The following is a 15,752-nucleotide window of genomic DNA, read 5'->3' on the forward strand; positions in this document are numbered from 1 at the left end:
CACCATCACCACCATCATCATCACCACCACCACCATCACCATCACCACCATCACCACCACCACCACCATCATCATCTGTTTCCCTTTCTATGAAATCTACCTCCCAGCCATACCTTATGGATGACAGGAAACAGGGCATGTGAAAGCATCGGCCATCTGTGCAGATGCTGGGAGTGGTGTTGTGGCTATCCTGCTGTTCTTGAGAGGGCACGGCAGAGGGAAGGGCTCTGACCAGTCTTCCTTGAGGATGAGGGCCATCTCACTGCCCAGGGTACTCCTCCCTTGGAGAAGACAGCCCTCTCACGGCTGCCATGCTTCTTTCACAGGCATCGCCCTCAGTGCACTCCCCATGTACCTGAACGAGATCTCGCCCAAGGAGATCCGTGGCTCTCTGGGGCAGGTGACCGCCATCTTCATCTGCATTGGCGTGTTTGCCGGGCAAGTGATGGGCCTGCCTGAGCTGCTGGGAAAGGTAAGTGTGGCTCGCCTGCCCACCTTGACCCTTCTCATTTCATGCCATCCTCTCAGTTCCCTGTGTCCCTTCCAGGACCAAGAGTAGTCGGAGGTGAGCCTGCCTCCAAAGTCTCGTCCCTGTGTCTCGGGATTCCTAAGCATTCAGGCCTTTCATTTATTATTGGAGAACAGTTGTTGAATTCCTTCGATTGCGTTTTTTCATTTTTTTTTTAGAACATAAACAATACATAACAAATGCAAACCTTACAGAATGTTCAGATCCACCCACCCAATAGCTATTGTCAGCAGCTCAATTTGTATTTATTGAGGTTTTCTTCTTTGCTTATACAAACCTATATAAACATATGTAGTTTTTAAAATGGAACCATGCCATGCACATTGTTCTACAGCTTGCTATTTTCATTTACTAAAGCTGGGACATCTTTCCAAGGTGTTTTGCTTTGTTCTACCTCACTCTTTCTTTCTTTCTTACATAAATATGTGGTTGCACAGTCTTCTGTTTTGGGAAGTGGGAGGGCCTGACTTGGAATCCCAGTTCAACAGTTTACTTGTTGTGTGGCCTTGGCAAGGAGGAAAGCCTCACCCAGGGTGGGGAGGGTGGGATCAAGGAAGGCTACCCAGAAGAGGTGGTCTCTAGATGAAGCCATGAAGCTGAGCAGGAGTTAGTCAGGTAAAAGTGGGGTTTGGAGAGAAGACGTTGCAGAGAGAGGGGTAACAGAAGAAAAGGCCTACGATGAGAAATGGCCCTGCCAGGATTCAAGTACCTTGAGGGCTGAGGGGAGAGCCTGTGCGGGGAACGTGAGAGGCGAGGTGCCTGTTCATTGAGCCCCAGTAGATTTCGTCCTGGTGCACTGGGGAGCCCAGTGGTACTTGAGCAGGGGAGTGATGTGGCCAGGTCCAAGTTAGAAGGTGGCTCTGGGGGTAGGGATGGTGTGGACATGTGGACTGGGGCGGGAAGGGTCGGAAGGGAGGGGAGGACCCGGCAGAGACTAGAGAGAGGGACTGAGGCGGTGGCCCTGGGGAGATGGGGAGGGGATGGAGTCCACAGACTTGCTGCCTCCCTGTCCCACCAGGATGAGGGAAGAAGAGCCTGGCCTTCCCACGCACCCTGGAAGATTGGAGGGAGGGAGGAGATGAACCACTGGTGATGGTGGGATGTCCACTGCCCTGCATGGTCTGGTGCTTGGACAGAGCACATCTGGCAGACCCTGTGAGCTGCACCCCTGCAGGGGGAGGCGGCAGTTGGAACAGACATGACAATGCGCACATCACACAGTACTGATTTTTTATGCCATCCAAACCCTCACAACTTCCCTGTGAGTGGCTCACCTCTGCAGTTGTGGACGTGGAAGCTGAAAGACGTGAGGTTGAAAACTGACTCTTATAAACATGGAGCTGAAACCAGGCCTCCGGTCTGTCTGCTTCCAGACCCACGTATGGGGCATGTCTTACACAGCTAGGAACAGGACACGCTGGGCTCCCTCGGAGTGTAAGCAGGATTCTGACACTGATTCTGATGTGCTGGTTCTTTCCCCACATCAAACAGTTCACACCAGCCAGCTGTCCTGCAATTCAGCTCAATTCTGACACCATCTACCTGGACACAGTGTCAGACCCCACGGGGTCGGGGCTTAGTCCCACGAGCCTGTCCCCACTTCAGATGCCAATTGCAAGTCCAGGTTGTCACCTGCGCTTCTGATCAACTGGCTATAAATCAGTGGTTCCTACGATCTCCTTGGGTTTGGTTAACTGGTTAGAGCAGCTCACAGGACACAGGGCCCCAATCTACTTACGAGATTACTGGTTTATCATAAAAGGATAAAACTCAGAACCGCCAGATGAAGGAGACACACGGGGAAAGGCATGCGGAGGGCAGGGAGGTCCCTGCCTTCTTCGCAATGTCACTCTCCCAGAATCTCCCATGTTCACCAACATGGAAGCTCTCCCAACCCCATCCTTTGGGTGGGGGGAGGGTTGTGGAGGCTTCATTACAAAGGCAGGGTTGTTGAGATCATTTTGGCGACTGAACTCAATATCCAGCTCTCTCCCCTTCCTGGAGATTTCAGGTCACTTGGTAGCTTGGCTCTGATGGCATCCGACCCCCATCCTTCGACACTGTCCAAAAGTCACTCACTAACATAAACTCAGGTGTGGCTTAAAGGGGTCTTTGTGAATATCAAGACACCTTTATCACTCTTTTTTTTTTAAAAAAGATTTTATTTATTTATTCATAAGAGACAGAGAGAGAGAGAGGCAGAGGAAGAAGCAGACTCCCCGCTGAGCCAGGAGCCCGATGTAGGGCTCAATCCCAGGACCCCGGGATCATGACCTGAGCCGAAGGCAGATGCTTAACCATCTGGGCCACCCAGGTGCCCAACACCTTTATTACTCTTATCACTTAGGAAATTCCAAGGGTTTTAGGAGCTCTGTGCCAGAAATGAGGAAGACCAAAGATATGTTTCTTTTTATAAATCACAGTAAGACTGTAAGAGCTTAGGTAGGGAGAGCACAGGGCCCCTTTATGCCTGAGCCTTCGTGACCCTAGAGCCAGCTTCTGCCTCATTCAGGGAAGGTTAAGAAGCAGAGGAATCAAGCATGGCAAGACAATGGGAGCTGGATGACATTTATCACTTAAAAATATTTTCCAGTATTTCCTAATGCTTTTTATTGTGTTAAAATATGCATAAGATTTAGCATTTTAACCATTTTGAAGTGTATTGCGTAGGCCTTTTTTACACTTCACCTGATCCAGGTCACTGCAGAAGCATCTGCTTCTCATCTTTCATTATCAACCCTTTTGGGTTACTATGGCCACAGTTTTGTTTTTCTCTTTTGCAAAAGCAAAAACAACTCACACTTTACATCTGTGGTTGTCACATGCGTGATGATTTCTATAATTCAGGTGAGCATGGTGGAAATAGTCTTACCAAAGTGAGATCCCACATTGAAGAGACTCTTTTGCTTTTTGTTTTTAAAATATTTAAAAATTGTAAAAGTCAACATAATTGTGTGACAAAAATAAAAACAATGTAACAATGACAGCCTCTGTCCCTGAAATGTAAAAATGTGTTTTAAAGTCAACAAATATAGGACTGTTGTCCTCCCTGACTAAAAAAGTAAACAAATATCTGCCTCCATAGAGGCTAAGCTTTTCTCTTTCAAGATAAGTTCCAACTCCTCATCGCACTCCTCAAATCAGTGTCAGGTCCTTCCTGCCGCTGGGAGCCTGTCTTAGCTCAGGCTGGGCACCTTCCAAACAAGACAGTTTGTACCCCTCACAGTTCTGGAGGCGCGAAGTCTGAGATCAGGGGGCCAGATCTGGAGAGGGCCCACTTCCTGCCATGTGGGCCGCTGCCTCCTCAGTGTGTCCTCAAATGGGGAGAAATCCTCTTTTCCAGGTCTTTTCGGATAAAGGCATTCATCCTATTTGTGGGGACTCTACCCTCACGACCTAATCACCTCCCAGGGGCTCCATGTCCTAACATCATCACCTTGGGGTTAGGTTTCAACATGTGAATTTGCCGGGGGGGGGGGGGGGGGGGGGATGCAAACATTCCATCCGTAACAGTTCCCTCGGTCTTTCTTAAACATCTGTCTTGTCTCTTCATTCACTCACTCCTTTACTCATTTGGCACATTCTTGAGTACTGAGTTGGATGCTGGAGTTACAGCTTTGGGCATGTACATAAACTAGGTATATTCTGACGTTTATGATACTCATGGTCTGCAGGAACCGTGTGACCCTGGGCAGGTCACCACCTCCGTGAGCCAGAGTCCTCCTTGGTAGCAGGCATGCTTGCAAGTCCCACGTCCCCAGGCTACACTCCAACATGACTTTCCCTGGGGAACATCTCTGGCAAACAATGACACTGTTCAGCATGTCCCCGGAACAGACACCTTACGCAGGAACCTGTCCCATGCTATCATTTCTGTTTGCTTCTGCATCTTTTCCCTCCGGTAGATCTTGTCTTACTGATGTGTATGTACGCGAAATCCAGAGGTTGCGAGTTTATTCCCTCATTCAGCAAATATTTAGAAAGCTGCTCTGTGCCACATGTTGGGCTGGTTGCTGGTGGCCATGCACAGAGGAGATCAGACACCAGGACTTCCCTCTGGGGAGTTCACAGGAAAGGCAAGTAACCAAAGATCACCAGCATGGTGGGGGAAAGGTAGAGCACTGTCCTAGAGCAGGGTGCCAGGAATGGTTGGTTTTCCTGTAGAAGTGACACTGAAACTCCTGCCTTGAGGTTAGTAGGATTTACCCAGGCCAGGCTGATGGAGGGCGAGAGAGGCAGAGGCGGGAGTGTGTTCCAGGCAGAGGGGACAGTATAAGTGACAGCCCTGTCATTTGTGCAGAGGCAGAAGCCCCAGGGGGACTGGGGCACTGAGAGGGAGAGTGGGGGGGGGCACTGGAAAGGTATGCAGGGGCCACATCCCGAGGGGCAGGAGGTCCACGTACTGCGAGTACAATGAAGGGTGGGCAAGATGAGGGGGTTCGGTGGGCCTGTGGAGGCTGGGGGGACATGCCCTGTCCAGTGGGAATAGCTGCTGCTGTTTCCATGACAGATACTGGGCTACAGCTGATAGATTTTCTGATTTCCAAGAGAAGTTAGAATCCAGGTATTTATGTCGTATTTCTTGATTTTTAAACATTAGAAACCAGTTGACCTTAAAAAAACAACCACCTTCCATTTGTGGGCTGGACCCTGCCTGTGGGCGACTTTTCACACCTTGATGGCGAGCAAGAGCACCTGTGGGGGCTTACCTTTATTCAAGAGCCCTGAGCAGTCATCCACAGGTGCAAGTAAGGCAACAAGAGGATGCGATGTGTGCTTGAGAAAAAGACGCCTGGTGGCTCAGTCAGTTAAGTGTCCAGCCCCTGAGCTCGGCTCTGGTCTTGATCTCGGGGTCATGAGTTCAAGCCCCACATTGGGCTCCACACTGGGCATGGAGTCTACTTTAAAAAAAAAAAAAAAGACTCAGGCTGCTGTGTGGAGAGAATATTAGACCACAGCCAAACCCAGAGAGACCGCACTGGTCCAGTGGGGAGACGGGAGCTTGGATTAGAGTCGTGGCAGTGGGCACGGGTTCGCTTGGTGAGTGGTGGGGCGCGGTGTCCAGGGGAGGAAGAGTCAGGGTAAGTCCTGGTGTCTGGCACATCAGCCAGGTAGAAGGCTGTACTAGATGCTGAGATAGGGAGCCCTGGAGGAGAAGCAGCTTTTCAGGGGACGAGATGACAAGGTCACTGAAATGAACTGCCCAAGTCACAGAGCAACTTGAAGGCAGAGCTGATTTGAGGACCCAGGGACCTGGCTTCCCAGGCAGGGGTACCCCCCACAGCAACCAGGCTCGCAAGCCTGGTGCTGACCAAAGGCACAGTGCCCAGGCCCGCCTCTGGCCCCGAGCCAGCTAAGAAGATGGCCCATTGCTCCCCAGAGGCTGTCTTTTCCCATCAGGTTGGATTTTTCCACAGTCTTGGACCTGGCTAGAGGATATGTAACTCAGTAAATGCCTTATTTTCAAAGCCATGCTCCAGGAAGATGGATATTGGGCTTCTGGCACAGGGAGGAATGTCCGATGGAAACTTCTATGCATCTCTGAGGGCATTTATGATACTCTGGCTACGTGAGACCCACAGTTGTTTCACCTGAGTGTCGGAATCTCATCCTCTCTGTTTTCATCGTATTTCTCATTTATCTTCAAAGACAGAGACAACTGAGCTTGTGAGAGAAAAAAAAAAAAAGGTAAAGAGAGCAGGACTGTGTTTCCATGCGAGCAATTGCTTTGAAATGCAGGGGCTGGAGGAAGTAGTGGGAAGACTTTAATAACAGACCGCCAGAAGGCAAGACAGGGAAGTGAATGTAGGAATTAACACTTGTGCCGCGAATTTAATCAAAGACACATCATAAAACATGTGGGAGTTGAACATTTATGTGACATTTTATGCTTCCAAACGATATTTAAAAACATATTAATTAGCTATTTCTCCTGCATTTGAGAAAGAAGAAAGGAACTTGGATGAAAATTGTAGGCAGAGATGCAGGAAGACAGGGGGACCACGTGGGGCCATCACTGCGTGGTTCATCTGCCTGGGTGGGGGCATCCTTTCTGGGTGAGCTAGCAGACCAGGGCAGACCAGGGGGTGCTCCCAGTCCATCATTGTTCTCGGGGCACACACTTCACATACCACTTACATCCGTTTTGTTCTTTTGCAGAAATATCTTGTGCTCAGCTCAGAACATTTGAAAAACATAAAGAAGGAAGTAAAACCATTTGAAATTCTGGCATGTTAGGGGAGGCAGGTACTTCGAGTATTTTGCTCTATTTCTTTCTATGTTTCTATATATCTGTTATGCAGTAGAGATTAATACTGTACCTAGCTTTGTGTTTTGCTTTTAAAAAATCACCGCCATATCAAAATCATTTCTATATCTCACTAAAGATTCTTTATAAGCACACTTGTAAAGTAGCGTAAATAAACGTTCAGCAACAGCATCGTATTCCATCACAAAGGTGCACTGTGACTGTTGTCCATTACTGAATGCCTTGGCCTTTTGAATTTTCACTGTGAATAATAACAAAACAAATACCTCTTTCATAAATCTTTTTCTTTGAAGTTTGTATCTAAATTCCAGTTAGTTAACATACGGTGTAATATTAGTTTCGGGTGTACAATATGGTGATTCAGCACTTCTGGTGCTCACCAAGGCAAGTGCACTCCTGAATCCCCATCACCTATTTAACCCTCCCCCCCATGAATCTTTTAACTCTTTCCTGTTAACTTACTTGATTTTTATGATTATGATGCATCCATACCGTTGTATCCAATATGGAAGAATGTGGAAAATAAGAACATTAAACTATATTTTACCATTTCTGGATAAAGATTCTAACAATTTTTAATTTTTCTTGCCATTATTTTAATCATATAATCTTGCAACACACACACATTTAGTTCATTTTTATATGCTGATTATATTGCAACTTTATGTTGTGAATAAGGCATTGAAATTATTTGGCATGATAATTTTTTTTTTTTAAAGATTTTATTTATTTATTCATGAGAGACAGAGAGAGAGACAGAGGCAGAGGGAGAAGCAGGCTCCCCGCGGAGCAGGGAGCCTGATGCGGGACTCGATCCCAGGACCTTGGGATCATGACCTGAGCCGAAGGCAGACGCTTAACCGACTGAGCCACCCAGGCGTCCCTGGCATGATAATTTTAATAATTGTACAGTACTTTATGAGTTACCATAGTCTGTTTCATTGTTCTTTTATTTTCTCGTAGTTTGGATTGTTTCCAGTGTTTATTAGTGAAACACTGCAATTTGAAAACTTGAGATGAACAATCCTCACCATAAATCATTACTCAATTCTCTAATTATTCATTCCAGAAATGGAAACAGTAGGTCAAAGAATATGAATTTATTTAAGGCTTTTTTTTATGTTAAATTAGCCACTGTAGAGTACGTAATTAGTTTTTGATGTAGTGTTCAATGATTCATTAGTTAAGTATAATACCCAGTGCTCATCACAGCACATGCCCTCCTCAATACCCATGATCCTGTCACCCCCTCCCCCCACCCACCTCCCCTCTGAAATCCTCAGATTGTTTCCTGGGGTCCATAGTCTCTCATGTTTCATCTCCTTCTCTGATTGCTCCCCCTTTGGATTTCCCTCCCTTCCCCTATGGTCCTCCGTACTATTGCTTATGTTCCACATATGAGTGAAACCATATGATAATTGTCTTTTTCTGCTTGACTTACTTCACTTAATATAATCCCTTCCAGTTCCATCCATGTCGGTGCAAATGGTGGGTATTCATCCTTTCTGATGGCTGAGTAATATTCCATTGTATATATGTACTTCATCTTCTTTATCCATTCATCTATTGAAGGGCATCTTGGCTCCTTCCACAGTTTGGCTATTGTGGACATTGTTGCTATGAACATTGGGGTGCATATGGCCCTTCTTTTCACTACATCTGTGTCTTTGGGGTAAATACCTAGTAGCGCAATTGCTGGGTCATAGGGTAGCTCTATTTTTAAATTTTTGAGGAACCTCCACACTGTTTTCCAAAGTGGCTGTACCAACTTGCATTCCCACCAACAGTGTAAGAGGGTTCCCCTTTCTCCACATCCTGGCCAACATTTGTTGTTTCCTGATTTGTTAATTTTTGCCATTCTAACTGATGTAAGGTGGTATCTCATTGTGGTTTTGATTTGAATTTCCCTGATGGCTAGTGATGTTGAGCATTTTTTCATGTGTCTATTAGCCATTTGTCTGTCTTCTTTGGAGAAGTGTCTGTTCATGTCTTTGGCCCATTTTTTGACTGGGTTATTAGTTTCTTGAGTGTTGAGTTTGAGAAGTTCTTTATAGATCTTTGATATCAGCCCTTTGTAGTGTTATTTGCAAATATCTTCTCACATTCCGTGGGCTGCCTCTTTGTTTTGTTGACTGTTTCCTTTGCTGTGCAGAAGCTTTTTATCTTGATGAAGTCCCAAAAGTTCATTTTCGCTTTTGTTTCCCTTGCCTTTAGAGACATGTCTTGGAACAAGTTGCTTTGTCCAAGGTCAAACAGGTTGCTGCCTGTGTTCTCCTCTCGGATTTTGATGGATTCCTGTCTCACATTGAGGTCTTTCATCCATCTTGAGTTTATCTTTGTGTATGGTGTTAGAGAATGGTCGAGTTTCATTCTTCTGCATGTGGCTGTCCAATTTTTCCAGCACCCTTTACTGAAGAGGCTGTCTTTTTTCCATTGGATATTTTTTCCTGATTTGTCAAAGATGAGTTGACCATAGAGTTGAGGGTCCATTTCTGGAGTCTCTATTCTGTTCCTTTGGTCTATGTGTCTGTTTTTGTGCCACTACCGTGATGTCTTGGTGATACAGCTTTGTAATTGAGCTGGAAGTCAGGCAAGGCTTTTTACGCATACTATCAAATTTTTCTCCTGAAAGGCTGACTTTCCCACCAGCAGTGCTCAAGAGTATCACTATACCTTTGTCATCCATAAGCATTTAAATAGCTCTGATATCTTATAGGAAAAATAATCACATTGTAATATTATTTTGTGTTCATTAGTGAGATTAGATGTTTCGTAAGTGTGTTAGTTTCCTATTGGTGCTGTAAGAAATTACCACAACAGAGGGGCACCTGGGTAGCTCAGTCGATTGATCATCAGACTTGATTTCGGCTCAGGTCCTGATCTCAGGGTCGTGAGATTGAGCCCTGAGTCAGGCTCTGTGCTCAACGGGGAGCCTGCTTAAGATTCTCTTTCTCCCCCTCCCTTTGACCCTCCCCCTGCTCACATGTGTCTGCACTCTCTCTCTCTCTCTCTCAAATAAATAAATAAATCTTAAAAAGAGAGAGAGAAAAGAAGTGACCACAACAGAGACTAAGATGTATTCTCTCATATTCCTGGAGGCCAGAAATTCAAAACAAGTTTCACTGGGCCAAAATCAAGGTGTCAGAAGGGCTGCGTTCCCCCCGGAGGCCCAAGAGGAGACTCTGTTCCCTGCCTCTTCTAGCGCTGGTGGTTCCTGACACTCCTTGACCTGTAGCACGACACCCTAATGTCTGTCTCTGTGTTCACATGCCCTCCTCCCTCCTCTCTGTGCTCACATTTCCCTGTGTCTCCCTCGTCTAAGAATACCTGTGATTGCACTTAGGGCCCACCCAGGTATTCCAGGACAGTCTCCCCATCTGGAGATCCTTAACTACAAAATCGTTTTTGCCACGTAAATTACTCCCAGGTTTAGACTGTGGATATCTTCTAGGAGGCCCTCGCTGGGCCAACCACAATGAGCTGGTTTCCAAATATTTCTTCTGTAAATGGTCTGTATAGTCATGTACCTTCCTTACATGGCTACTGGGATGTTAACCATTCTCTTAGTAACTTTTACAATCTATTTCGCTATTAGGGATAGTAACCCTTTGATATATTCGTGGCAAATATTTTTATGGCTTTTCTTTTTTTACATTTAATTTCCCTTTCATTTTCAGTGTGTGGATTATAAAAACATTTTTATGTAGAAAAGTCTTTCTTTTCCTCTGAGATCTCTTCCACTTGTTTTTAGCTTATAAATTTCTTTCCCTCTCCAGAATACAGCAAATATGCATCTGTATTTACTTGTGGATCTTTTATGGTAACAGTTTTGCATTTAATTCTTAAAATCTTTTGAGTTATTATAGAATATGGTGTGAAGCATTTAAAAGTATCTTGTTCCTATCTCTCTCCCCACTTTTCCTAAGCTACTCGTTAATTCAGACAACCTTTTCCTTCTTGATTTTTGAGGCTTCCTTACCACACATTACTTTCGTGACACGTGAGTTTCTGCTTCTGGGCCACCCCCTCTCTGTCACCCTCGTGTTTCTTGCGAGGGCCTCCACTGTGTTGCTTTCATTATTGTCACTTGAGTATATATTTCATGTTCCTACCCATCTTCATCTTCAGACCTGTGCCAGAAACATTCCCTTGTTTGTTCCTCCGTGGGAACTCTGAATCTTTCCTCATTTTCCAACACAAACAACAATGTCATTGAAGTTTTGATTGGAATTGTGTTAAACTGATTCATTCATTTGGACCCAATCGACAGTTTTTCCTAATTGATTATTTCCATCAGGAAATATGCCACGCCCCCTCCACATTTAGATTTTCTTTCCTACCACTGAGGTTTTTTTGTTGCTGTTGCATTCCTAAGAAATAGAATCTAAATCTCTAATTAAATGCTTAGGATATTTTGTATCATGTTGCTGCTATTGGAGGTTTTCCATTATGGTTTCTAACTGGTTGTTAAAATACGGGACAGCTGGGGCGCCTGGGTGGCTTAGTCGGTTGAGCATCACCTCTTGATTTTGGTTCAGGTCATGATCTCAGGGTCATGAGATCGAGCCCCAAATCGAGCTCCATGCTCAGTGCAGAGTCTGCTTAAGATTCATTTCCTCTCCTTCTGCCCCTCCCCCCCAACTTGTGCTTGCTCTCTCTCATCTCTCTCTCAAAGAAAAAATATGGGAAAGCTACTGATTATGTGGGGTAATCTGGAACTCTCTTGCTTTCTCATAGTTTCTGTTTATTTGTTTGCTTACCTAGACAATTTACATGAATGATTATTGATAACATCTGCAGAGACTGATAATTTTGTCCGCTCCTTTCTAATAGTTATGCCTCTTATGTCTTTACTGACATTCGTATCTTCTTGCATTGGCCAGGTTGTTAACAGTGTTGACTGTAGGGGACATCTTCATTTTTCCTAATTTATTGGGAAACATGTTGTGTTTCACTATTGGGCATGTTAATTTTTATTAATTTGAAATTGATATTATTTATCCTGGTGAGGAATTATCTATCCCATCTTGGTTTTTATAGACTACTGGCAATGTGTAAAATATCTTCTGATTTTTATTAAGCTATTGATGCTTTTCTTTTACCTGACAATCATTTACTGGGTGTGTTGTAATATTAGAATTTCTTATATTAAATCATCCTTCCATTCCTGGGATACATCTTCCTTGGTGGAATATGTTTATATGTTGTTAAATTTGATTCATTCATATTTTGTTTAGAATTTATATACTTAGGTCCATAGATGAAATTTGTCTAGAGTTTTTAATGTTTTTTATCTTTTCATCTTTTGTTCTTTCTAGAGCAGTTTCTGTAACATTAGTTGGTAGTTAAAACATCAAAAGAACTCACTAGTAAAACAGTCTCAACCTAGTTTTTCAGGAAGAAATTCTTTGAAGAAGCTTTATCAGCTTCTTCTTTAATAATCTAATCTATTTTCTCTTGGGTCAATTTTGTTACTTTCTGTCTTTTTAATTAAGTTATATATTTCATTGACACTTTCAAATATGTATGCAGATATACATACAACTATGTAAGTTTTAACATCCTCCATGTCTATATGTCTTCTCACTCAATTTAGTTCTACTTACTGGATTTTGCTCTCCCTCTCTTTTTTTAAAACAAGATATCCAAGTGGTTGCCTCTAATTTTGTTATTTGACAGACTAAACTCTGTTATTCACTTTACTGCTTTCCAATTTTATTAATTTCTACTTTGTTATTATTCATACATTTTCTATGAACAGAGATTTGCCAACATTCCCGAGATTGTCATATGCCACTTTCTCAATGTGATTGTTTTTTAAATAATTTGTCATTTTTATTTCATATTCAGAACAATTCATTATTTCGAACAATGTTCTCAATCCTCAAGTAGATGTGACTTTGTTATTGTCACTCATTGCCAGTTTTGTTTTGTTGTATAAAGAGAAAGTAATCCATTGTGTCTCCCATTCTGTGGCTGGTTTGTGATCCACCTGGCTAAGCATTCCATGTTTGTTTAAGGACAGTAGCTCTTTCTTATACCATTATACCCTACAGACCTGGCATTACAAAATGATCATTATTTAATCACAGCCATTATTGTTGATCTACAAAATACAAAGGATCTCATGCCAGAAAAAATTCCCCATGAGATTAAAAAATGTGATTCTGTAACAGAAGAATGAACTCCAAAGGGAGGGTCATGGAACAGCTTCAGCTGCAGCATAGTACAGTGTGGTACAGTGTGGTGTGGTGCAATGCAGTGCAGTGGGGTGTGAGTGGTGCAGTGAGGTGTGGTGCAGCAGGGTGTGAGTGGTGCAGTGGGGTGCGGTGCAGCTGGGTGTGAGTGGTGCAGGGAGGTGCGGTGCAGTGGGGTGTGAGTGGTGCAGGGAGGTGCAGTGCAGTGGGGTGTGAGTGGTGCAGGGAGGTGTGAGTGGTGCAGGGAGGTGCAGTGCAGTGGTGTGTGAGTGGTGCAGGGAGGTGCAGTGCAGTGGGGTGTGAGTGGTGCAGTGGGGTGCAGTGCAGTGAGGTGTGAGTGGTACAGGGAGGTGCAGTGCAGTGTGGTGTGAGTGGTGCAGGGAGGTGTAGTGCAGTGGGGGTGTGAGTGGTGCAGGGATGTGTAGTGCAGTGTGGTGTGAGCGGTGCAGTGGGGTGCAGTGCAGTGTGGTGTGAGTGGTGCAGTGAGGTGTAGCATGGTGCAGTGGGGTGCAGTGCAGTGGGTGTGTGGGTTCTGGTGCCAGGCTGCCTGGGTCTGCATCCCAGCACCACCACCCATGAACTGTGGGATCTTGAGTAGGTTACAGAACCTCTCTGAGCCTCTTTCCTCCCCTCTTCAATGGGATTACAGTGGCACCTGCTTCATGGGGCTTTCGTAAGACTTGAAGAAGGAAACACACGTCAAGCACTTGGAACAGCGCCTGCAGCTGGTGCCAAATTGATGTCAGCCAATATCTCATGTAATTCATGTAGCAGTACTTGGGAATAAGTATTATTATTTCTATTTTACAGATTAAAAGCTCAGCCTCAGACAGGTTTAATAATTACCCAGCTGACTGCAGCAGGAAGGCAGTGGAGCCTAAGTTTCTTGGCTCTGAAGCCTGTGACCTCTTTGCAGTAGAACCAAAGTCCTGACTTGTTTTAGGGGAACTCAGGAGGATGTCCCCAAAGCTTAGAGTCCTGGGATAGGAAGCCAGGCAGGGCAGTCCTCTTCAGTCTCGCATTTTTCTCACGTGGACCCAACCGCTGAGTGCATGAGAGCGCTTACTTTCTGTGAGCTTTTGATCCAGAATTCTCTGGACCTCAATCGCTGGAAGAGGAGAGAGCTTGATTTTCATAAGAATATAAGGGGAAACGTATTCATCTATATTAAAATAATTTCAAGCCCCAAACAGCCCAACATTTCTCCTGATAAGGATCTTTATTCTTCAGGGACTTCGAAATCACACCTTTCCTCTTTGAAATGAAGAATCTCATTTTGGGCATGACCCAGCTGCTTTCTATAGCTGGGGAAAACATTCAGCTGGGTTGGGAGCAGCCACATAATGAATTTCCTTTGAAGGGAAACAGGAAACAAGAAAATTGGAGCCTGTCACCTCTGCATTCATCCCTCACTCCAGAGCTCTCACAAGTTTGATGTCTGTGCTCCTTCAGATGACATTCAGAGACGAATCTTCTCTTTTACATAATTCAGCCTTTTCAAGTGGGGCAGTTCGAGTCCAGTTAGCTCCCAGAGTCAGCTGTAACTCATAGTCTGCCTCTGACAATAGGAAAAGGAATTAAGTTCTGTGTGGGAAGCGGTAGAGCTAATGCCTGCCAACTGCGACGATTAGGGTTTATTTGGTGAGAGCCCACAGCCGTGGTCAAAGTGCTGCCGTTCTGGGCTCCTCAAAGTGTGGTTCCCGCCCAGACCGGTTCCTTCCAAATCTGAAACTCTGGGGTGCAGCTCAGCAGTCTGTACTTTAATGAGCCCTCCAGGTGCTTCTGATTCCTGGTCAAGTGATTCAGAGCAAGGACCCCGAGACCAACACCCAGGTTAGGATCTCAGCTCTCCCCCTCCCTAGCTCTGTGACTTCGGGCAGGTTACTTACCTTCTCTGGGCTTTGGTATCTTTGTTAGTAAAATGAGGATAAATGTGCATAGCTCACAGAGTTGTTGTGAGAATTTATGTTCTCAGGACAATGCCTGGCACGTGGGAGTCAGTCCCTCAGTATTAGCTGTTTCATTTCCCTGTGGGCATGGTGTGTGCTGGACACTTAACATGCGTTACTCTTTCCTGTGAGCCTTCAGAGCTGGTTGTTCTCACGTCAGTCTTCCCCAAATAATCCCTTCTCAGAGGCTCTCTTTGTCCCTTTTCGGAGTCAAGTAGTCCTTCACCTGTTGGTCTTTCCCGGGAACTGAGGTCAGAGATCTCATCTTTGAATCATCCTGGGTCTGACCATGGTGTTGGTGACACTGAGATGCTCCCTAAATGTGGAAGGAATGCAAAACATTCCTTGACCTCCGAATGATGAAGAATACCCCAATTAATGATTTTCTTTTTTTTTCTCAAAGATTTATTTTTTAGGGAGGGGAGGGGCAGAGGGAGAGAGAGAATCTCATGAAGACTCCCTGCTAAGCATGGAGTCCGATGTAGGGCTTGATCTCACAACCCTGCATCAGATCCTGAGATCATGACCTGAGCCATAACCAAGAGTTGGATGCTTAACCAAGTGAGCCCCCCAGGGGCCCCCCAATTCATTAATTTTTCTAATGGTTCTTCACTTCCAAAAATGCAAACAGACCCTCATGCTCACCTACTGTGAAATGTGTGGGCAAGACTCGGGCCACTGAGTATTGAGAGTGCTGTGACTTTGGGCGAGTGACCTCTCCTGACCCTGAGCCCCTCATCACTAAGAATGGCTGGCAGTGAAGTCGCCCTGAGGTTCCTGTCTACTTGAGCTTCTGGTTTGATGGCTCA

General features: G+C 45.0%; 1 protein-coding gene across 2 annotated transcripts in view; it reads left to right on the forward strand.

Annotated features, from left to right (window-relative positions):
- Positions 1 to 15,752, forward strand: part of SLC2A9 (solute carrier family 2 member 9) — a 189,664-nt gene that overhangs the window by 63,553 nt on the left and 110,359 nt on the right. For both annotated transcript variants that reach the window (XM_021677593.2, XM_021677592.1), the window contains one exon: positions 327 to 472. In XM_021677593.2, the coding sequence (XP_021533268.1) occupies positions 327 to 472 (146 nt within the window). The remainder of the gene's footprint in view (positions 1 to 326; positions 473 to 15,752) is intronic.

This window comes from Neomonachus schauinslandi, chromosome 2 (genome assembly GCF_002201575.2).
Source record: "Neomonachus schauinslandi chromosome 2, ASM220157v2, whole genome shotgun sequence".
Lineage (NCBI taxonomy): Eukaryota > Metazoa > Chordata > Mammalia > Carnivora > Phocidae > Neomonachus > Neomonachus schauinslandi.